Source organism: Argiope bruennichi, chromosome 2 (genome assembly GCF_947563725.1).
Source record: "Argiope bruennichi chromosome 2, qqArgBrue1.1, whole genome shotgun sequence".
NCBI lineage: Eukaryota > Metazoa > Arthropoda > Arachnida > Araneae > Araneidae > Argiope > Argiope bruennichi.
In genome coordinates, this window is record NC_079152.1 from 137,525,626 (window position 1) to 137,551,996 (window position 26,371).

At 29.6% G+C, this 26,371-nt stretch overlaps 1 protein-coding gene across 1 annotated transcript in view; it reads right to left on the reverse strand.

Moving 5' to 3' along the window:
* LOC129962354 (titin-like) overlaps positions 1-18,356 on the reverse strand; it is a 308,547-nt gene extending 290,191 nt beyond the window's left edge. Inside the window, 1 exon segment of the mRNA XM_056076101.1 lies at positions 17,977-18,356. Coding sequence (XP_055932076.1) covers positions 17,977-18,351 — 375 coding nt within the window. The 5' untranslated portion in view covers positions 18,352-18,356.
* Between the last annotated feature and the right edge of the window lie 8,015 nt (positions 18,357-26,371).

The window sequence follows — 26,371 nt, forward strand, 5'->3', positions numbered from 1 at the left end:
AGTTTAAAAACAAATTTATTTGTTACTTCCTCTTTATTTTATTCAAAACACAAAAGCATTTTTCTAGTTTCGAATGGAAATATTCAGCAACTTCCCATGGAAAGGGAGTTGTTGATGGGATAGGAGGTACTGCAAAGTCCCGAGTCTATGCGGAAGTAAAGGCAAGAAGAGCTATAGTACAGAATGCAGTTGATTTTGCTACAGTTGCTGCAAAAGTAGTACAAAATATCACTGTCATTCCTATGCTGCAAAAGGATATAGATAAAACTCAAATTGATTGGAATTTAGCTAAGGATGTTCCAGGAATTAAAAAAGCCCACATAATTAAATGTTTGGATGAACACATTTGTTTATTTACAAGTCAGCAAAATTTGGATACAACTGTGCAAGAGCTATGCTTTTGTAAAAATACAGAACAGTGTTTGAAAAGAACTCCATTACTTGCACAAAATCACACTTCTGCATATATTTCACTTGGCAAGTTTTTACTTGTAAAAGTGTTTGGAAAAAAGTCCTGGAAGCCTTATGTAGCACAGGTGTCTGCATTAGATAACACCGAAATCAATGTTATTTTCCTAAAGCAGGTATCCGTATGCAACTTCATTTATCAAGAGAATGATATAGGAGTTATTCAGCGGGATGACATAATTAGAGTATTGCCAACACCTATAATTAACGGTCGCAATACTGTAATATTTCAAAATGCAGTTATGTGAAATTGAACGATGTCACATACATGACTACTTGTCACATACATGACCTGTAAAGTTACATTTTTTTTTTAATTGAAAAATTAAAGAAATATTTAATGCATTTATTAGTTTGTCTTCATTAAACCTTTTTCTTATGGGAAACTTTTTTTAAGCACGTTTCATGCATATAATTCACTGATTTTTTTAAAGAAAGTTGGTGTTATCAAATCACAGTTCCAATTTTTGTCACATACGTGACTATCTAAAAAAAATTTTAAAAGGTCTCTCAAAATTTAAATACAAATATATTTTTCATTACCATTTATTAAAACTCTTTTTTAATTGTCTAACAAAATTAAATTTTTGACTTTCACTACATTTGTACATAAATTTATCAGATATTTATGCATATCTTTTAGTCCGATTGTCACATACATTACCGTGGAATGGGCCTGCTTTGTGACTGCGTGCATCCTTTTTCATGAAATCTCTAGTTTATAAAGGATAAATTGCAAATAGAATTAAAATCTAAAAATTAATTAAGAATTAAAACCAAAAATTAAATTAAATTAAATTATTAAAAAATCGCATTAACTTTTTTAACTTCTCTGTATTCATGTATCCGAATACAGGAATATACTATTGTTTCAGCAATATACTATCACAGTCATTCAACTAAGAGACCATGAGAATTTCGTGGATTAATTTCATTTTATAAGTTTTAAAATACGAATATTCCACTTTGACACTTCAGACGTGTGAAAAACTTAAGTTTGTCATGAACAAAGCTGACATAGTCCACTAAAGAAAGCATATGATCCGACTTTACTCAAGAAATTCTCTTGGCTATTCTTGAATTTTTTCATGTGTTCATGTAATGACTAAAATCTATCATAACGCTGCTTCAAATAATTGTTAAAAAAAAATAGAATTGTCTGAGATATCTCACGAAAAGCTCTCTTTGAAAATATATTGAAATATAATTAATTCTATCTCCAACAGCTGAACTAACAGTAATTCCTAATTCGATTAATTAAGTTTCAATGTGATAAAATTCTAATGATGCTTGAACTGTTAATCTCAATCATTGGAATTTTCAAATCGATATTTCTTCTGTTGCATTTCCCCTTTCTGAAATGCCCTTGATCCTCTAATCATACAACAAAACAACTTTATAACTGCTGATATCATCTTATCTGTATCAACCGAAACCATCCTTTCTGCAAGATAGCGGTAATTCTATGCTTTTAGCGAAATAAACTAAAAAGTGGATACCATAATTAAAAATCCAAATTAATGTCACGTAAAGTACACACACACACACACATATATATATATATATATATATATATATATATATATATATATATATATTTCACAGTTGCAGACTCATGAATGAACCGTGACTTCAGTAATTGAATCAAGAAACGTGGCGTCACGAACTTTTTATTTTTCTAATTTTTTTGCCCCTTTCCTACTCTCCATTACATGTCGGTGAAATTGAATTGACAGCACGGAGTAAGGCTTCAACCTAATAGGCACGCAGCGAGATGGTGGCAGGGTTCCTGTTGTAATCCGAAACCACACAGATGGTATCGTTGTTCGTCTGCTTCATAGATTAGGGGGTCTCTTGTGATTTGCGTGAGTAAGCAGACGATAGATAGAAAGGGAGAAAAATATATACATGACATGAACGTCAAAGAACTTATCATCCATCACTTTCGCCAATTAAAGTTTTAAGGATACAATGGACTTACTTTTCTAAAGAAGCGTTTCTTTGATAAAGCTTAAGCTGAAGCTTTGGATAGTCTTCTGGAATGAATTCGAATTAACATAATAAGCAATGATAAAATTCCTGAAAAATTTAAAATGTATCTTAACTACTGAAAACTTTAATTAAAAGATACAATTCAAAATTAAAACGATTTTTCAATTTCTTTTTTTAAATCGAGATTTTACTTATATTTTTAGAATAACGTTCTTAAAAAAAATGTTTATAAATTCGTTTGGATGCATTACAAATTTTAATTCATTTGAAAAGTTACAAAGGTTATGAAGATATTACATTGTTCCAAAGTGTTTATAACTTTAAAACAAAACATATATTTCTTGTTTCTGATATCTTTTCAGTGCATGTAATTTGCCAGTTACGTATGACTGAAATTAAAACTACGATTATTTGAAATTTTATAGGTCTAAATATTTTTCGGATATTCGCAAAATTTTCAACATATACAATAGTTGCACTTTTATTCAGGAATTCTGTTGATACAAATAAAAATAATATATATTTTAAAAAGCTTTAATCGAGTTACTAAAAATTTCATGCGCGTGGAATGTCATAAAAATATTACTGATCGATTTATCATTATTTCCTTTTGTACTTTTTGAAATGAAGAGAAATGAGTATGGTGTTAAAGCATAAAAATAATAAATAAACAGCAAGCAATTGTGTGCGTGTGTGTGTGTGTGTGTGTGTGTGTGTATGTGCGTGTGCGTGTGTGCGTGCGTGTGTGTGTGCGTGCGTGCGTGCAATTTACATAAACTCTTTTGTTCCCTGAAAATAAATCTGATTTTTTTTTTTAGTACTAACCATAACTGTATTCGTCAATAAGAGATTAAAACCAAAATGCCATTAATGTCACATTCTTAACGTCCATCGTATCCATGCAAAGGGAATTTTTTTAAAAATCTTTTAAATGAGACTATTCATTATGACCTATCCAACAGAATTTTAGCACCTATAATGATTTATATTTACCCAGGTTTAATTAGCTTTTTATTTTTTCATGCAACAAAAAAACGAAAGAGTTATAATAAAGAAGAACTTATATTCAATTGAATATATAAGTTTCGGGTTACCATGAGTCCGAAAGAATTATATAGCTCATAAGTTCTGCGAGTATATAAACCTTCCATCAAACTCTATTTTAGACAACATCTTTCAATATAATATTTGTATGTCAGTTTCTAAGATGGAAACACGATAAGTCAAAAAACGAAACAAGTTAGATGCATGAAATTCGGTTTGTGGTTTTACTAGCAGAAAACCTTGGTTATACATTGGTTGCCCGTATGTATAACATGTGCGTGTTGCGATCTTAAAGTCCGAGCGTTTGAATTTAGGCTATCTATTCCTTGGAGAATAAAGTGTGTGTCTCGAAGCGATATTGTTGAAATTTCGATTGGAATTTTAATGAATAAAAATTATGCTGAATTTTAGCGTTTCCCCACGGAAACAAACGAAAAACATTATTGAACAAAAATGAATTTTACACCATTTCAGAATTTAAAAATTTGTCTTTTTAATGACATTTATTTAATTGCCTTGCAAATTTTTCCTGAATTTTGGCACTTTTTTAAAATAAATTTTTTACCTATTCTCCAACAATCAATTACATTATCAACTTGAAATTCAAACCGTTTTCATAGTTTCATCAAATATTTAATCTTGAAATTGTCTTCCATAGTGGAAAGCTAAAGAATAATGATTCTGTTTAATATCTACGCATATTACAAGACAAATAAACGAGTGAAGTTGTAAGACCACGAAAGTTAGAAAATAGATGAACCGGACATGAACGTTTTCAATAGTGCTGTGATGTCAGGAGACTCATCTCCATTACAAAGGTTCACAATGAGCAGAACGTATATAAAACAATTAAAATAACGCGGCTCCAATGTTTGACAATTTAACGGAATCATGGACTTGAAATTATTTTAAGCGATTAAACTGAAACTAAATATAATCAAAATCGGCGAACCAGCTGCTCTCCAAAGCTGAAAAGTAATTGCATAAAAATTTATTCGATGTAGTGATTTTATTTAAATTATTCCATCGTCATGAATATTTTTTCAATAAATTTCAAATAAATTCAAAAACCATACAGAAAAGAAACCATACATTTGTAATATTAATGAAAAGAAATGAAGCAACAGTCTATCCGCAGCTGTTTCATTACCGTAGAAGGAATTCGGAGGTTGGACATGGAACGGTATTTCCGAAAGGTTACGAGGTAATTAGGTCAATATTTTTTTTTTTAATTCAGATTCTTTCTTAAAGAGGAAGGCGGAAAGCTTGCATAGAAATAAAAAGCAAGGAAAGATATGATTAATAATTGAAACGTTACTCAGATAATTAGAATTTCTAATATTATGTAACGAATGTCAGAAATATGTATTAACTTCTAAACTATATTTATAATCTATATATTTTTTAATAAGTTAAAAAATAAATTATTTAATGACAGATATTTTAGTTTGTTTCAATAGTTCTGAAAAATTGTAAATTTATATTAGGAACATTTGTTTAAAAAAATCTTTAAAATTATGTTCAGTGATTAAATTTAAACACTTATTGATATTGAATGAATAAAATCGAGTACACGGAGCTAGTAAATCCATTAAAAGCACAAAAATTAAAACATTTTTTTTTTAAAAATGTCCAGCTTTTCAAAGTTGGAGGGGACTCCTAGATAATTGCCTATTTAATATTCTAGCCTCGTGTACCTGTACTTTCTTTTCCAAAACTAATAAGTCCGAACGTCTGTTGGAAATCTACAGAGTAGCCTGCTGAACCTACTGCTTCCGAATTTGGCACAGATAGATATTAAATTGGATGGTGGGAATGCGTATCGCAGAATTATAGCACTTATACCATTTTAAAGTAAATTATTAAAAATTATTTTTAAAATCAGTTTCATACTATTTTAAGTACAAATATTTTTTCTTTCTACTGACTTAAGTATTTCAAGATGTTTTAAGCATTTCAATATTTTGTTTTAATGAGCCAGGTCATTCAAAGAGAAAGTTTTACGCTACTCCACACGAAATGCAAAAGGGAAAAAAAAAAAAAATACACAGAAGATGAGAGATGAAGGCCCATTCGGTGGTTCATTTACTATCACAACATAGTTTTTTTAAATGAAAATTGAATTTCTTTATTGATCTGATAATGATATCAAACTTCATAACATGTGGCTTTTTGTGAGATTTCATATCAAATCTTTAGTTTCGTTTCAAATTATAAACCGAATCCACCTTTTCTGCAAATTGAGCTAGAAACCGAGTGGCGTAGCGAAAGAAAGAAACAGTCAGGACATAACATGTTTTACACGTCTTAATCGTTATCAGTGGTTTAGTAAATATATTTATATTATATTATATACATTGAAAATTACTTTCGCCGGATCATTTTAATTTCAAATTATTGGTGCAAAGTACAATAAGGACTACTGAAAACAATTTTAGAATTTTATTACTAATTATATGGACGAACCAGATGATCGCCAAAAGTGTTGAATAAAAATTGGGAAAAAATACGAATACGAATAAGAAGTATTTTAATTGTAGAAAAATGACACATCCAGATTTTGATGAATCCCTACACTTTAGACCTCTTTGGAAAAAAAAAACAATTTTTAGAATTATATCTGTCTGTATCGCGATTATAAGAACATGAAATAAATTCGACAGATTAGTATAAGGTCTTAACATCAAAATTAAAAATTTCTATCTAATTTTGAATTATGTCCGCCAACGGGAAGCCTGTCCATCTATCTTTACGTATGTTAACACGATAACTTAAAAATGAAACGTCCTTGGTAGTTCTAGGTTAAAATAGAATTAAAAGATAACTATGAAATTGTTGAATTGATAATTTGTATCAAATCCGTAAACGGACTGCCTGCCTATTCGGGTATATGGTACATATTGATTGTCTATTCGTGTGCATAGTAAAAATGGATTGTCTACCCATGTATATGGTACGGATTGATTGTCAATTCTTGTATGATGACAATGGGGTCATAACAGAGGGTGGATTCTGTATTTGATTATCAGCCCATGTGCACGTGAGCAAAATAACTCAAGAATATAACAATCAAGAAATTGAAATTGGGTATGCTACCTTGGCCGATTGCAGGTGTGTACCTAATGCAAATTCTGTACCTAATTAGCCAGTGGAAATATGCATATTCCAAAATGCATATGCATTTTGCATAACTATACTATTAAACTAAACATTAAAACCACAGTATGGCGGGAAAAGTTCAAAAGTAAAGCATCATTTCTGGATTCAAATAAAATTAAATTCGGGTATTCTAAATTTAATATGATTCGTTTAATTATAAGTAAAAAAGCGTCTATATGGATTATTTTAATTAAAATCGGGACAAAGCTTGGAAATTTTAGCATTTCAGGACAAGAATAGGGATTTATCCTCTCATTCAAAACATCCGGTCATTTTCAAAAACGAGAGTTTACATCTCAATACAGACACCCTCCAGTTTCGGTCAGAAATAATAACGAGTCATTATTTTTAACGACGCATCAAATCACTAAAAAGAAAAAGCAAAATGCAGTGAAAATAAACTCGTTGACAAATGCGTTGGCGGAATTCCTTTCGCAGAAAAAGAGAAATTATCTCTTTTTCGTGGTCAACTGCGTGGGGTTGAGTTAAAGACAGCCAGATAAGCGGCTGACACATATAAGTGTTTTATAAGATTGATGCGGCCGCAGTTTTATTGAGTTTTCACTTTTCTTTATTCCTACCAGTTTCGCCGTAGTGACCTACTGTATTGTTTCCGTTCCAAGTATGAACAAGAAATACAAAGAAAGAAAATTTGAGTGGGTTTTATCGTTGTAAGTTTTTTTTTTTTAACCGAAACGGGTTTTTTTTTCGGTTGAGAATTGGGAAATTATTTCAAAGGATAGCATCAATAAAACATTGATTTGAAAAGAATACAATAACTATTAATCATTGTTAAAAACATTCATTATAGTTAAAAATTAACATTAATTATAAGTCTTACAACAGTAATTAATAATACGTTAGTTATTAATAACATCATTATAATTTAATGCAATAATCGATAATAATTCTTAATAACAGTTAAAAAATGAACGGTTAAAGAAATCCAATTTAAATACATACGTAGGGTAAAATCATTGAAATACCTCAAATAGAGAATGAATTATTTTTTTTTTTAATAATCAGCTTTCAAGAAGATGCAGAAACTTATGTTCTCACTGTTTGTGTTTCTAACTGGAATCAAAAATGATATCAATTGCGGTCAATCTCATAATGTTATATATATACTTTTGAAATTTTTTTTATTTCACAAGATATAATTAGAATATTAATTATGCTTAGATACCTTGTTTTTATTTCAAGGAAAAAAATATTTGGACAAAATTTTTGTAAAAAAATAATAAAGCAATTTTGGATTTTTTTTTTTTTTTTTTTATCGTGCTACGAATCTTTTTGGGTTAATGATTACAATTTTCAAATTAGCAAATATGTGCTGGTTCAAAGAAATAAACCGGTAGAATCTGTCAAAAAAAAAAACCCCGAATTTTACGATTATTACAACTACAGTATGAAAGTGGCAACACAAGAAGGTAAATTGCTCATTCGATCATTCTTATTAATGCAAGAGGTGAGGCATTTCGCAACGCCATTCATGAAAACCAAACAGAAACCTACCGGAAACACCGGTACGAGAACTAGTTTTTTCGAAGTACATGTCGGCAGCTGCATGGCATTAAGATGTTCGCCAAAACATCGCGGGCGCATCAAGGCGAAGGCAGAATGTAGAGAATAGTAAGGGGAAGTCGAATCGAGCTTTGATGGTAATGTTTCTAGTTTGCATTGTGTCTGGGAAATTTACAACAATAGCACAAAAGCAATAAATTTGGTGGAATAAGTTTTGTCAGAAATTGTTTCTCAACCTTGCTGAGAAAATGACGGTTAGAATTTATACATTCAAGAATTCTAGAAAACGATAAAAGGAAAAATATTTGGTAAAATGTAAAGAAGAAAACTTGATTGACAAACTAATTCATGACAATAGACGCGATCTTTTTTATTACTAAATAATTAAAATTACAGAGAAAAGTAAATTAATTTGCTCATCTATTTTTTCCATTAATCACATAGCGCCCTCGTGTGTATTTTTTGCAATGTTTAGTGATTTTATACTGATTCGAAGTAAATCTGTCAATTTATATATATATATATTGTGTAAAAAATTGTTCATACTTTAGCTGGTTAACTCCATTTTTTTTTAAAGATTTATTTATTTTTATCAACTATAAAAAAAATCTCATAAAAATGTTCCCAATAACCAGAAAATAAAATATTTCATGATAATAAGCAACTTTCTTTTTTTTCCGACACCATTTCTTGTCATAAAAATTGAAGGAAGATTAACAAATATTCTATCAGATGAAAAAAATATGAAAAAAAAATATCCTATAAGAATAACATATATTAACATAATGAAACATAAGTGTCATTTAAAAAATCGTTTTGTTTAAACAGCTTAAAAAATCAACTTTAAAAATATTAATTAGGGTATTTGAAATTGCCATGTGGATTATAAATAAAAGAAATGAAATGTGAATATTTTTTAACATTCACAACACAATGTTAAATGTTTTCAGCATAGAAAATTTGTTTTCAGAAAAAATTTTAGATTTTTTTTTTCTTATTAAATTTATGAGAAACATTTATATTATGAAGACACCTTAATACATATTATATATATATATATATATATATATATATATATATATATATATGAAATTTCATGGAGCAAAATAATGTTACTTTTAAGACAACAGAAAATTTTGAAAATTTAGAATTATTTTCTTTATTAAATTTTCATCTAAGAAGAATTTTAGAATATTTTATTTTATTTGCAACTTAATTTCCGAATTTTAACTATTTATATTGATTATGAAATATATTGATATATATATATGTGTGTGTGTAAATTTCAATATTTCAAAATTTCTATTAAAAAAATCATTCAGAATAATTTCAAAAGAACAAACAGGAAAACATTTTCAGCGATTTCCGAAAACTAAGACAAATCCCAAACATTCGATCGTTACGGAAGGCAGTTCTCACAAAACGTAGGCTCGATTTAGCTTAACTGTCGGCACTCGAGAAATAAACAAAACAGACGGTGAGACGAGCGTGATTCGTAAACTCACACCCACAAGCTACTTCCTCGGAGAGGGGAGGAGGGCGGCTGCTCTCCATACATGGACAGACAGAGAAAGTGACTTGCCATGACGTCACAGAAGACCAGTTGCTTCCACGCACAGGGGAAACGGTAGGGAAAATATTCGATGCAGCGCGGCGTTGACGGGAAACGAAACAAAATGAAGCGCGATCAGTGAAAGAAAGCTTTGTTCGCTTTTTAATTGAGAGCAATAAAACATTCGTTCTCACAAAATGAGAGCGCAGGTGAAGCAACATTTACAACAAAGTGAGATCATGTTATATTTCATCTACAATAAATATGCATTTTTCACCTTTCCTGCATCGCATATTCATTTGAAGATTTTTACCAATTGGACATTTATAATTCATAAAAAAAAGAAGCTCCGAGTCACAAATTTTAATGGCTCTGTTATTAGCAAATTCATACGTCACTCATACGTAAGAGTTTTTCCCCTCGCATAACTTGCAATGAAAACGTATGAGGATTCCAATCTCTTATTTTAAATATAAATAAATAAAAACATACCACAGATATTCTATTCTTCGTAGAAAGAAAGAACAGGAAATTATTTTAAAAACTTCTGAATGAGAAAATGAAACATACATCCTCTATAAAATCTGTAAAATCTATTATAATGAAAGAAAATAATAAAACAATTTTTGTTGTGTGTGTGTGTTTTAATTTTGAGAATAAAAGCGTATTTTGTAATTTTTCTTCCAATGCATCTTTTACCTGGAACTATTAATTTTTAGAATGGGTATTTTTAAGGTACTTTTAAAGAAATATGACTGGAAAAATTCTTTATTTGTAACCCTTGATTAATTTTGAGTTTAATTCTGCTTCTTTATAAAATCATGAGAAGATATTGATAATTAGGAATCAAACTGATTTTTTTTTCTATTCATACTATTTTTTGGTGTAGTAATATTAATTATTTCGATAAACAATAGATCTATGTCTGAATTTATGCAGTACAAAAAATTAAATAAAGAAGAGATAAAACTTTCGTAAATAATATCTCATTATTAACACGGACAATTTTCATTATAAATGAAATTCTGCATTTATTATATGCAACGAGGTTTACTAAAATTTTCACATAATAAATATTTTTATAATATTTTGTGGAATCATAAAAATAAAAAGAAGAAAATGTGAACTAGGAAACAGAAAGGAAAGCTTTTATTCTTACATTTCCTATTCTTGATGAGCTAGTGATTCTTATCTTTATTTTACCTATCTGACTGTGAAAGGCATAATAATTATTTTTCCTCGTATCTTTCGCACAGTTTTCAGTATCTGATGGTAATGTATTAAGAAACGTATGAGCATGAGGAAAATTTATAAACAGTCGGAAGGGCACTGAACTTGCAGACATCAAACAAAGAATTTTAAACTCAAGTTTAGTAATGTCAGATTTCTTCTTTTGTCTTAGTGTTTTAAGTCTCGTGAAAAGGATCAGTTGTGAACTCATTTTCGTTTTTACCCTTTATTAATTAGGATAAGTAGACTATCGGTTATTAATTATGATGAGTAGACACATGAGGCCTGCATACGCATTATGTTTTATTTCAATCCACTTGCAGTTCGGTTTGGTCCAATTTCCTTTGTATTTGAAAGATTCACAAGTTAACATAACTATTATACATACTACTATTAAAATATTTATATTATACTAAAAAACTTTGTACCATTTTTTTAAATATTTCTTTTAAAACTACTTTTGAATTTTAATTCTATGTGTGCGAAATATTGGAAAAATATTCTCTTAAAGTAACCAATGCGTAAATATCTAATTATTTCAATTTGTCCAGGCATAAGAGTAGTTTAGTTTAATCTCTACATATACAGTTGCTAAAAAGCTGCTTATATAAATAGTAAATTAAAACTGATAAAAGGAAAATGATTGTTTCAAAATGGGAGTATGTAGGTCCGAAACCCACACAGTATGCAAACACCTATAAGATTTGATCTGATCCAGTATTTGCAATTAGTCTGATATATTTCAGTATTCAAATATTTGTAATATTTTACTTTTAGACAATATTTTCCCAGATGTTTCTACAAGCACTTTTAACATTAACCTAGCAGATCAAAACAAACGAATTATTAAAATGCGATATTAATATTAGTTGCTGCTTTAATTTTCAATGTTTCGATTAATTCAACTAAAAAAGAGTTATAGGGTAATAGAAAGAGCATTTCATTTCTAATAACTTTTACCACCGATTAAACCCTTTGCATTCAGAAAAGCAGTCAGATGCACAATTAATCATAGAATACCAGAGTTCATTTCATTGCTTAAAGCAGTAAAAAAATATTATTATATAAGTTGATTTTTTCCCCCTGAAAACTAGTCTGTATCTTTTTACATCTACTGAAAACAATCCATCTCGTCTTCTTGCATCTACTTAACAGATTTTTTTTTTTTTTTTAACTATAGAAATCAAGATATTTCAAAATAATACTCGTAAGAATGGATGACTGATCAGATAGATCCAAATGTAACAGGTTCAAAAATGAATTTAACGGACGTATAGTGTGTATTTCAGACCTTCACATTGTTTTTTTTTTTTAAATAATGTTTAAACATTTAAAGCTCAAATACCATTTACACAAAATTTAAATACTTCATTTAATGAAAACAATTCAATACGAAATAGAATCCTCTAAAATAATTTAATATTTTGATTTTTCTAGAAAACACTCAAGATTCAGTTCATATGCGGTAACAATAAAACTGTTCGGAGCTGTAGAAAAAGGTGTTATTCGGTTCCTTTAATAATGGACGATGAAAGCGACCTTTCACGCAGCTCGAAGAAAATGAATGAAATCGCGTGGTGTCTCACTGTAGACCGCGTCTGCTTCAGTTGACAGAATTTACACGCCCCGAGTTCTTTTTTTAACAAGGACAGCGACTCATTAACCCTTGAATGCTAGACGTACATCTGAATAAAAGACTTCATGCTCTCACGGGAAAAGACTTCTAAAACGGTCGAAAGTAAATATGATTGCAAATGCACAGACTGTAAGTATTTACTTCCATGTATGGAAATAAATACTTAATTAAATACAATATGTGGAAATAAATACTTATTTGGAAGTATTTAAAATTTTCTTATAAATACTTATTGGAGGAAATTACTTGAAAATCCATCTATTTCTAAAACATTAAGTTAAATTTGTTTAAACAAAGAATGGTAAAAAAATGAAGCTGTCTTAAATGTAAATAAGTTAAAATATAGTCCTTTTTCAAGTGAGTAATTTTTTGTACTACTTCAGAAGCTTAAAATTTATTATTTCACAGGACCAGAAAAGGTAACATAAATGCTAAGATATTTCCAAGCTAAAGTCATTTCAAGTCGATGAATATCGCTTTTCCTTTCTCGTATACGAAGAACACAAACAGGGAATCGTTAAAAAATTTAAATCAAAATGTTCTTCATACCTTCCCAAGTCTGAAAATGGTATTTTTGATATTATGTCTGTCTGTAAGTACGATAGCCTCAGAAATGCTCTGATCTAGACGGCTGTGATCTTTACACCAGATGAATGGTTTTCCATCGAACTTACAGCGAAATTCATTTAGGAGAAGTCTGACCGAATATAATTTGGCACGCTAACAACAAAACGAAGAGAGTTATTTGGATAAAATTTAGTACTCAGATCTAACACCTAAAATGCAAATGCCTATCAAATTTGGAATAAAATTCCTCAAGGGATTGATCGTCTATAGATCTATTTTTCCACAAGCATGTAAACGCGATCATTCAAAAACATGTTGACTAAAACGTAAAAAAATGGTTCATGATTTTGCAGCTACAATTGTGTTGATCTGTGTCAAATATTGGTTTCAATCGGTCGGATAAAAGAAATGCAAAATAAACATCTGGATTCCGGTGCTTGGATAATCGCCGCATTCCAGAGATGAATCGCTAAAATAATCACCACAGATCGAGGGCCATTAGACTCTATATTAAATACTACACGCGGTTGATAATATACAAGTACATTTCTTAGAGAGTGTATGGGAAAGTTCCGAGGAAATCACTGCTGCTCGTTTGGACATTAAAAATTAATAGAATCCAATACAAAGGCACAGATGATGCTATTTCTACACCACTGCTGGTCTACAGTTAGTCAGTGTTAGTATCAGCACCAAAGTATTTTTAGATAATCAATGACGTATAGATCGCACCATTTGCAGAAAGCAAAATGTTCATATATAGAAAAACCCCAATGAAAAATCACGAAGAGTTTTTGTAATGTTTCTTTCAGTAAAAGTATCAGTATAATTAATACTTTTTCAGCACTGAAAGAAAATTCATCGACTTAATATTACTCAACATTATGTATATTTTCTTTAAAGAAATGTACTGTATTTATTGAAAGGTTAAATTAAAATTAAACCGCAATTATCTTTCTATTATTAGAGAAGAATATAAATACTGGCATAAATAGAGTAGAAAACTGCTGAATATTATAGAACCATACCTATTTCAAATAAATGCAGTCTTTACCTGAAATAATGCAATTCGACAATAAACCAGCGAATTATTTTCTTCCTCTGTAATGAAATGATTTGTTAATTCTGGATTGAAGACATTTGATAAAAATAAAGGGGGGGGGGAGTAAAAAAAGAAATATTATTACAAAATCACGTAGGAATAATTTAAAATTTTGGCAATTATATACTAATGAAAGACATTTTTTATTTATATAAATGACTCGTGCAGATTGCTTTTAATGTAGTCTTTTGCTTTTAATTAATTTGCTTCTATTGCTTGCAGACTGCAGTTAATTAATTTGCTAAATTAGCGTATCGCTTAAAATCACACAAGAGCAATCCAAGGGGAAACAAAATCATTTTGAACATCAACTCATAATCAATCGATATTTCGTGTGTCACTCCACTCTTGAAACTTCGAAGTTCACCAATATCAAGACAGTCGGACGTCGCAGTTTTAAGAAGAATCATCACTAAAATCGAGACTTTAAATTTTATTCTTATAATGAATCTGAATGGGTCTAGTAGTCTCTAGCAAATATCAAAAATATTTGCAAATTTGATTGACATTGTAAGGAGATAAAATTCAATCATATATATTTCAACAAATGCCTGTAACTTAAAATTAAGTTTGCATTATTTACTACAGCTAAACAAATACTTAGAATCGTTGCAAATGAAAAGTTGTTAAAATTCACATTAAATATGCGAACCATTTTAATCCCCTACTGAATGCAAGCAAGGAATAATTGAATCTTTTCCTAGCTTTCACATATAAGGTAAGAAAAAACAGTTATTGCTCAGGTTTGGAAGTTTTTGTTTGCTTAGAATAGACATAGCGAAAAAAAAAAAAAAAAAAAAGGTTTTCTCGATACCAACCGTCGGTTTACTTCGAGTGTTTTCCAATCAAAACAAACCTTAAAACGTTTTCTAAAAAGTACAGAAGCAAAAGTGAAACTGTAGATAAACTTTCGTCTATTCCTTCGAGTAAAATTTTGAAAGAAGCAGACAAGACTGAAGACAATACACATAAAGTTTCGAAATTTCAGCTATAAACGTCGAATGAATAAAGCAAGGAGAATATTTTATTCCTACTCTTCTGTAACGGAAATTACGACATTATAGAGGTTAAGAACATGACTGCGAATATTAAAAGTGTCTGATTATTTGAAACGAATTTTTGGTTAAAATTCCCACCTTAATTTTTTTTTTTAAATTCTTAGATGAATTATGCGAAAATGTTGAGTAAAAGCTCAAAAGCTTTTTAGTTAAGTTAAAATATTTAGGAAAATATTATCTTGATATTTTAAAGCAAATTGCTTTTTTTTTTAATTTTAAATTTTTTTTTTATTGAATTAGTTGAAAAAATGGTATCCATTCAGATTCACATGACACGCCTCAGTTTAATTTTGAAGGAGTAAGGACTTGCTGTTCACAACAAACCGTTAGAAAACATTTCTCTAGATAACAGAAGACACGTGCTGTCATGTTACCCATGGGACTCTAACGTCAAGTGATTTCGTTAAACTAAGTTCACGAGGTCAAATATCCTTGAAACGGAGAAAGAAAAGAAGGAAAGCTGTTTACAAGCATAAATTTGGGGCAACTTAATGGTAGACGACTGACAAGGTAGACTTGGTTTTTCTCAGAAGATATTAAAGGAAGGTAGGCCAATTTGGCGGAGTTAGCAAGCCATCATTTAGAATGGGGAAGGAGAAGCATAGAACATCATATTGCCAGCCTACTCCGGTGGAATTCTAGTGTCCAAGCACACAGTTTTATTTTTATGCTTACTAAGATGACATGCCTTACTGAACTACTTTTAAAAATTCAACTTTGTTCAAGCAAAACTAATGGAAGTAATTTAAAATAGCGAGATATTCAAAAGTAATTTTTAATCTCATTTCTCCTAACAAATCTTGATAATTCAATGCAAAATCAGCCGTGTATTAATACCGCCGCAGTGGTGATTTAACCTAACATTGAATCCGTTCCAATCAATATTAAAGACGATACAAAAAATGCAAAGATAAAAAAAAAACTCTTTCATTTTAATAGTTATGAAAAAATATAAAATATTTTTTTAAATATTTATTTCTTAAAACAATTGTCATTTCTACAAGAAAATCTCGCATCATTCAATGAATCCTAAAAACAATTCATTCTGATTTTCTTAAGCCACAAAGACAAAGATAAATACTACACATTCCGTAAGGGGCCTACGGTTTATTCTGTTATCCTCGTCCAAAGTATCATTTTAAAATAATCAAAATCTACATTTTTCACAACATCGTCATAAAAGATAATAATTTTTTCAATTATGTTTCGCCAAAAACAAAAAATTATACTTTTTACGAGAAAGGTTACAGTTTTCGTAAAAAAATATTATGGTTTCTGCAGTTTTCAAATGCCTATCAATAAAACAAAATGCATTTGTACCTTTTAAAATAATTTCTTAGCTGATAAATAAAATAATTTAAACAAGACTAACCAATCTCACAAGAAATAAAGTATGAAAAACGATAAATCTGCAAAAAATATATTCTAGATAGATAACAGATTATTAACTTCTTCCCTTTTCATATATGTATAAACAAATGTTTCATTTATTGAAACTTTTTCATTATAAATTCCAATATCATTTTATTGTTCATCTTATGATAGTTGAAAATATTTTCAACCGATTATCTATGTTCATTAGAATAATAAAATGATATATTGTGAATGACTAAGATTGTAAAGTTATGTAAAATTTATTTTTCATTAAATTCTGTGCTTTTTATTAGATTCTTTATTACAAATAGAAAGAAATTTATAAGTGACAAATGGATATTTTTGGATTCAATTTCATAAAATGAATAGGAAATGAGTAATACAATTTTGGGAAGGTAAAATGAGTATTGATTTTGATTATTAATAAAGAAGAAAGATTTTATAATGAATATATTTTATTTACTTTGATAGAATATAAAGCCATTAGGGCACGAAAAATTTTTTCTTTACGATCAAAACTGATTAAAATGTTTTTAAAAAATGAGTGAATTCTTTTCTCCAGTATATTCCCATAAGTTTGCAAACATAAACAAATTGACAATAAAATGATAAAACATTTCTGATAAGTCATAGCAATTATGTTATCAAACATGTTACTATGAGTGGAAAATGTTTATTACTATTAATCTTTTCCGAAAACTATACTTAAAATATCAAAAATATTCGAAGTAATCAAATAAAATTGAAAAAAAGAAAGGACACACGTAATGGGAAAAGTTTTATATTTCTATATATTTATCATTTATGTATCTAATGTTTACATCTCTTACTGAAAGGTGCATTCATCAATATTTTTTTATCTCTTTGATGAAAGATGAGATTTACGCAATTAATCAGTGCCAATACTAAGCAGCAAAAAAAAAAGAAGTAAACAAAAACTTAAATTCATCCAGCTTCTTCAACTGGAAAATTCCCCTTCCGCCTATCAATCACATTTTGAAAATAAAATTTTTAATTAACAGCATATCATCAACGTGCAACAATATCAAATGGCAAATATTTTTCATCCGAACAATCCTAATTATACATCTAAAAAAACTGTTGATGCGCCGTGCCTCCCACATGGTTGTCAAATGCACCAGCGAATACCAACACACGACAGCGCGTGCGCATACGTTTCCCTACAGGGAAAACATTTAGGGAAAGAAAGTTGCTCGAATATGTCTACACACGGATTCCCGTGCAGCTGAATGAGGCAACAATAACTTACTTGTAGGAGGGCTATTACAATCCTCGTGTTGCCGGACTGTACCGCTATGGTGCTAATGGTGGTGGTCGCGGGTGTGCCGGACCCGGGCACCAAATCGCCCAGCCCATCACGGCAGACGATTTCGGGGCTCGAGGAGTAAGCCGCCATGCCCCACGCGAGGAGAGCAGGCAAACGACTGCTGGGAGCAGATTTAAAGCAGGTCAGATGGGGGAAAGGAGCGCCGCTCGCGGGAAGGTGGTGTGGAGGAAGAAGAGGGAAAAAAGCAAAAGAAAATCGTCTGCTGTGCTGCACCTCCTCAGGATGCCTCTTCTCCTCACGGGATGCCTGGATGGGCTCCCCCGTTCCTTGTCGCCCACAAAAATAGGAGCTATTCATAGGCGACTCGGCGCAGGGGTGTTATCGAGCTTCCGAGATTTAAAAAAAAAGGGGGGGGGGGATTTGTTAGAAGAGTAAAGAGGGAGGAAGGGTGTCTGACCTTCAAAAAACCATACATTCCATGACTGTTTAAGAATGATGAGCTCGGGTAGTTACGAAGCATATCTTTGAAATGCGTCACCGATGATGATAGTAATAATAAAGCTTAAGAAAAGAACTCTTTTATGATTTGACGACAGTACATAAATCAATTCATTTGTAGTTTTCCTATGAAGCAATTAAAGGAAGTAAAAAAAGATTTCATTGATTGTGAGAGGGACAAACAAAAAGAAATGTTTCGAAGAAAGAATTTTCAGGTGCAAATGGCTTATAGTTTACTGAAAGTTTTTTTTTTTTTTTTTTTAATTCTCCGCCTATCCCTCCCTTTCCTATTCCATTGTAAACCGTTTTCATAAATTCCTTTTCGATCACAGCTGATTTTTGCTCCACCATTCTAATAAATAAAAAAGAACACACATATAGGAAAGGAAAATACGTTTAAAAAAGCACTAATCAGTGGTTCTATTAATACAAATTTAATTTTTATAACTATTGCGTAAATAAGTTCTTTAGTTTTCTGTTAAAATAATTTTCTTCGTCATATTTGTATCTTGATATGGAGGAATATAACAAAACATTTCTTGTAAGACTTTCTATGAATTCAAAATCGTAACCGCCTTCTCATATGGAATCACAGCCATTATTTAAAAACCTTGACTTGAAATAAAACATGTAGTTGGCTATTATTCAAGATATTAATATAGTGTTACGGTAAGAAAACTACTTTACTAAGAAGACATAACAAAGAGTCCCTTAAAAAATCAAATTCGAGATACAGTTTACAAGTTAGTGATATGCCTTATCAGTGAAGAAATATTTTATGGTAAGAATAAAAAATAGGATTTTTACAAAATTTTAGGCTTTGAAATTTCAAAAAATTAAGTAATCTCATCTGTAAAAGAAAAAAAAAAGTGTTGTTGTTGCTGCAAATGCAGAGGGAGTCTTTGATGTATTGTGGGTAAGGGGGAGAACAAAACTTTGCAAATATGTTTCGCAGAATAGTTAACTTAAAGGCATAATCTTAAGAGAAAGTAGAAGAAAGATTGTAAGTGATTCTTCTCGTGAACCAAATAAGACTCACGGTAATGGATAATATGGTAATAAAAATTCTAAAACATTCTTTCAATTTTGCACATTGTTAGAGAAAACAATAAATTATAAAAAAATTTGGTTCACCTTAGAAACACATATAGTTGGATATTAAGAGCAATAACGGTCTCTAAAATTTAAACTAAGCAATGTGTTTCTGAAAGACAGTTCAGGCTCAAAAATCAAATAAATCAAAAAATAGCTACATACATTTTGCAGTTAAATTTTGAAAAACATACATTAATGTAACTCTTCATTATGATGAATAATAATTTCAACAAATAAAAATCCATAGGGGTGTTGTGGATATTACTAAGATTTATTTTCATATATCAGAATATGAAATATTAAAGTATTAAACGCATAACTTTAATATCTACTGGAACATATAGATTTTAAAACAAAATTACTCATATATTTCCAGTTCAGTCAACAGAATCTGTGCCGCTTTAAGTAAATGAAAGAACATTTTTAAAAAAATCTTAATATTTGAAATCAGTCTATGTTTGAACTGACCTATATTCTCGCACTGACCAGCAGATCTTTTCATCTTTACCGTCCAAAATGCTAAAAAAGCATTCACAGAAACCTCTTTATAGTTCTAACAATGTGCATTTTCAAATAGTTGTAAATCATCCATTGAACGTTTCTATAATTTGTGTTGTCCTTGCATTGACTGAATACTTTATTTTTACAAACTATTGCATTTCTTAGACCTCTTTCTCTTCCTCTCTCAAAATCCAAGATCCTTTTTAGTAAAAATGAACTCTCCGTGTTCTCTCTCCTGTGCATATATAAAACTAAAACTTCTATTGAAATGTAAAAGTTTTTCATTTTGATGTGGTGATGCAAGACTCCATTGAACATCGAAGAATTCACTGCTTTGTCCATTGCCCCTACCTCCGCGTGCGTCTTTAAAATGGACAGAAAGAAGTTCTATAAATAGAGATATAAGAATGATTTAAGAGCTTTTAAACTTCTCTTGCTTAAATCAATGAAAAGAAAATGTCTTTTTAAGCTCTGCACCTGAGGAAACATGATTCGCATTCAATGGCGGATTTCTTGCTAGGCAAATCAGGCAACTCACTACCTTAGGCCCCTAGTCTGAGAGAGAACCGCAAGCAGTTTTATCATTTTCATAGTTGTTGAATAAATGATTTGGAAAAAATACAAATTCTATGAATGATAAAATATTTGGATAACATTAACGCTTTATCAAGAATGATTGGTCAAATTCCTATATGTTTCGTCGGTTTATTTAATTATTAGAATAATTATAAAACCGAACTGCCTGCTTCAATAATGATTAGCACAAACATGAACAACGACCCATCTGGAGCCATGTTAGATTAATAAGAACAAAAACATGTTTATAAAGCTACAATAAATAAAATAAAATAAAGTTCATCTAAAATAAATCCTTAATATTGCAATAATGTGTTTAAATGTGAAATTAAATTGATTATTTTATTAAAAGAGGGGACTAGTGATGTGCATGTCTTAAGACAGAGAAAAGCTTAAATTTGCTCTCATAGCATTAAAAATCGAAAATCGAAATTCCTTTTATTTCTAGTGACCATTTTCTTTCATTTTGAAAAACAAATAATATACAATTTGACGATTTTTTTAGATTCCCCAGTTTCACTCCTAAAATCATTGTTAGGAAATGAGGTTATATTTAGGATTTATTTTTCAATCAATAAATGTTTGCAAATATGAACAAGATTATAACAAAACGTGTTTAGACCATTCAAATACTTCTTTCCAACTGCAGAATAAACACACTAATATATAGCATCAAATAGAAAAGACCCTTTCGCTAAAATCACAAATTCTGCTGATCATTGGTTGATAGAGCCTATTCAGTTCATTTTGATACTTAAGTTTGTTTATATTTCTTCGATAATTTCAGAATTATCCCTGTGCATGTCTAATAACAATATTTCCATTTATTATATAACATTTAAATAATTAAATGATTAAAAATGAACTACCTTAGATAGTTTATTTACTTTCAAGCAAAATTTGCTTTATGCTTAACAGATGATAGTTTTTTTTTATTTTGTTTTATTACTATGAATAGTCAAAATATGAATTTGTCATATTATAGGGCAAAACGAATGTCATTTTAAATCCAAGAGGATACATTCAACATCAACAGAATATCATTATGAAAAAGTCAGAATCAGTATTGACCTGTATCATCAAACAATATTTTCGAAACTCATGAATAGTATTGATAAATCATCTCAGATATTGACTCATTTTACCTATTAGGTGTAAAACTTTGCGTTCGCCGTTCTTTGAGAGATAGCGGCAGCGGTAACTGCTGACTGAAATGAGCAGATAAAAAATATCGCTCAGTAAGCTTAGACATCTGTCAACATTACGACAGCATAACATCAGTGAATATGTGTTTACATCATAAATTTATTATCAATCGAAGATGTCAGTTTTCGAGTCAAATGCTCGTCATTTGCAGGAGGTTTTGATTTCTTGCTTCCATTTGAAGAAACTTGCGGCTGTATAGTAAGCTGCTCTCAAGAATACTTATGGTGAATCGGCTCTTAGTGAAGAAAATGACGTGATTTGTTTCAACGCTTCAAGAGCGGAGAATTTAACATCGAAGACCGACATGAAAAATTAAAGGCCTTACTTGATGAATACTTGAGCCAAATGCGAGAAGAATCGGTGTAATCATTGGGAAAGAAAAAAAACTGGATTTTGTATGAGATGAACGGCGTTTCTTTGATTGTGGTTTCAAAGATAAAGCCGGAAGAGGTTCCTGCATTAAAAATGGATCCACTACGGAAATCATGGAGAATGCCCAAACATACCTCCACTTCGACGGCTAGACCGAAGGTTCACTAAGACCAGGTTATGCTCAGCAGTCGATGAAACCAGATGTGATACATTATAAGCTGTTGAAACCGAGTGAAACGATCACAGAGGATGGGTATCAAACTTAACTGGTGCATTCCAATCGAGGCAGTGAAGCAGATACAGTGACAGCACCAATAAAAATACTACAAAATTATTCTCCAGTATAACAATGTCCGGTCACATGTCTCAAAAACGGTCAAGACATACTTGGAAACACTGAAATGGGAGGTCTCATCCGGTGTCTGCCCGGTGTACTCTCCAGGCATTGCTTCTTCCGATTACCATTTATTTCGATGGAGGAAAACAGCCAAGAAAATTAGCATTTTTACTTTTTTGAAGAAGTTAAAAAATCACTGCACCACTTCAAAAAATGCATCGTTTTTTTTTTTTTTTTTTTTTTTTTGAGATGGTATTCGATAATTGCAAGAAGATGGATGAAAGTAGCAGTTCGCGAAAGACAGCATTTTGAATTATGAATATGTAATCGCTTTTAAGAATAAAGCCTAAAAACTTGGGAAAAAATAGCGGTGGTAAAAATATACACCTAATGTTATGTAATTATGTAAAACTATACATCGCTTAAATGAAATTGAGTTTTCTCCGTACTAAATGATGTGTGTTTGTGTGCCAGAAAAACTAAACTTTAAAAGCCCATCGCATAATCCGATGTGAAAAAAGTTTTCCAATACTGCCTTTAAAAAGCTTGTTTGATATTTTAATGCAAAATATACCGCTTTGAAATTAGTTATTAAAAATGAAAAAAGGGTTCAGACAAAATCTTTCGTGTAATAATTTATAATAGTGTTTTATAAACCAGAGATCACTGAAATAAAATATGCAATAATATTTTATTAATAAGCAATTAATATAAATATTAATTACTTTTTTATATTTATGTAAGAAAATCATTATCATTTGCCATAATTTTCTTCAGTTAATTCATAAAATTTCACCTTTTTTATATCTGTTTTCATTTTAATAAATTCTAATTAATTTTCATAACAAATAAAAATTAGGATTTTCAATTTACCGTCGCTACTTTAATACTAGTTTAATATGTTTAAGATTTCAAACTTAGAATATCTTCATCAAATGCATAGATGAAATCAATAGTAAAAAAAAAAAAAAAATCAACTTTAGTATTTGAAAAAATATTAAATAATCTGTGTAAATGAAAGGAAACTCGGAATTTCTATGTCAGTTTATTTTTTAAGTAAGAAAATATCAATGAAAACTATTTAACATCAATATAATTGCAAAAAAAATTCAACAGTTTATAAACGTTCTATTTTTAAGATTGTAAATTTATTTATGATGTCAAAAATCACAGAAATTTCTAAGGTTTAAATATCTTGTGACTTTTACACAGTATTGTTCCCTTTTAAATGTCAAAGTGTTGCAACAGTGTAACATGCCAGAATAACGAAGAGCATTTTGATGTTGTCAATTTATAGTACAAGATGCATCTTTAGTTTTTAAAAAAATTATGTATATTAAGCGAAAAATCTCTTTCTTTGCATTTCTGTTGCTTATTGAAGTTACAGAATATTTTCTTCTATACTATATAAACAAAAATTTACACATTTTTTCTTTCTATGCAATCAATGAAACGGATGTCACGTGTGCTCCCGACTTTGATAATTCATGGGCGCGAATTAAAACTTTTTCTATAGTACTATATTTGAAAAATATGCGTTGGCAACACGCGTAAAAGTATGATGGAATGCTTAAAAGGTACGGAGATGATGCTGATTTGTAAAATAATGATATAAGAAATCTGTAAGTATTAAACTTATTATTTTTATAAAAGGCTGCATTTGAAACTTTATATGAAAATTCAAACAATTATTTACAATGCAAGATAATTTATTTTAAAAGTCTTATTTTTGTTCATGTGATTTGTATTATGATGCAGAAATAAGTAATTTTCTTCTCTACATATTTTTAAATGTATAAGAACAATATTTAAAAAAAAGTGGGATGCAGTAATTATCTTTAGATTTAGATTAAATTTTGAATTAACTTGTCTTAAAATTTACGTTGTCAAGAGAGCAGTTGAAAACATTTAATTTATAATTCTGTTATGTTATTCGAATTATAGTGAATTTTCAGTGAATAATTAAAAATATGATCAGGATAAAACATCTAAGTAAAATGAATCTACTCTCATGCAAGGAAAAGGTATATTTAAAAGAAACTTCTGCCGTGGTATACGTTTATTTTACGAATGACATAAAATATAAACATTTGTAATATACTGTATAAACTTATACAATTATGAAAAATAATTTAATAAATTATTGTTAGGCATGAAGGCTCATTACATTAAATTTTCACGAATGAAGTATGTATTAATTTCCTAAAAATTGGCGCCTATAAAATATTAACCTATAAAATTTGTTTCTAATATTGAAATTAAATAATTAGATATCAAAAGATTAAAATACGTAGAAGGCTCTTTCGAATGTATTTTATAATGACGAGATATAAACGATATTTTATATGAGCGAGAACGTGCGCGTATTCATTTTGATTTTATCTTACTCTTTAAAATAAACAAAATTATTTTCTGAAATTGTAATTTTTTTTCGTAGCAATACGTTTAAAAGCAAAAACCTCCTTCTATTAGAACTAGACAATTGAAATTACTCAGGTATCTATTTCTTGAGTAGTTGACTACTTTTTAAAATTTAATTAAATACTTTCTGAAAAATTTAATAACTTGCTCTGCAAAAAAAAAAAAATCTTTCCACGAAACTGATTTTTACAGTGGCCAACCAATTAACGAAACAGATATCGGTTACTTTTCCAAGATGTAAAATAAACTACTCCTCAGCTTTTGAATTCTATTTTGTAATAAGTATTACATTTGGAAACATTTTCTCTATTTTTGTATATTTTGTTCACTAAACCTATATTTTGTTATTTGAATGTATATTTGAAATGAACTTCGTTGATCCGGAGGTTTTATTAATCTGACGGTCCTCTAATCTGATTTCTGCCGCATTAAAGTATCATATATGAAAAAAAAAATGACGACTGTTATAGCCTTAACACAAATATCTTTAAAAAGCTGATGATGTATTTCCTTTTATTCCAATTAATAATTATAATTGAATTATATTCAAAAATGCGTTATAATTGAAGAATTCAACTCATACAATTCTAATTCCAATATTAATTTTAACATAGCAAGCCATATTCCCCACGCAATATAATTGAAAAATCAAACGATAAATTCTTAGCTTATATCACAAAACGTTAACCTCTACATTTAATTGAAAGAAGAATTTTTGAAAACGATAGTTCATTTCTACAAATATGTTTAAAATGCAAACGATAATGATTGATATAATCTTTTGGCATTTTCTTCAAAGCTTTTCAATGATAAAAATTTTGTATGAAGCCTGTTGGTATTTTATTTTTAAACTAATCGTTTTCAACACCCAACTGGTTTGCCGGCGATATTGGTTACATTAAATTCAAGTTAAATAGTTTAAACATTTTTATATCTATCATTCCTCCAAATTGTCAGACATTAAAACCGTATTATATTGTCTTCTAAATGTTTTTTTCATTGAATACATGGACCTTTCTAATCGGAAGCAGTCCTATGTCGTTATAGTTCTATTAAAAACATAAATGTCCAATGGATCCATCGTCTAACTTTCGCAATATTGCAATCTCACTTTTTTTATTCATCTTATAAACTTATATATAAGAGAGTCCTTCCTCTTTAACCTTTAATCATAGGAAGGAAATCACGACATTCATTATTTGGTGAAGCAGTGAAAGCGGTTTGAATTTCTAAGCAAAAGTGTGATCTGTAGTTGAAAATTAAGCAAAAAATCCTTAAAAAAACTGCCAAAATTACGAAAACTTTTGCACGTCTATCAAATTAGTTCATTAAATAGATAATTTTTTTTTATTTTACGATGATGAAAAAATA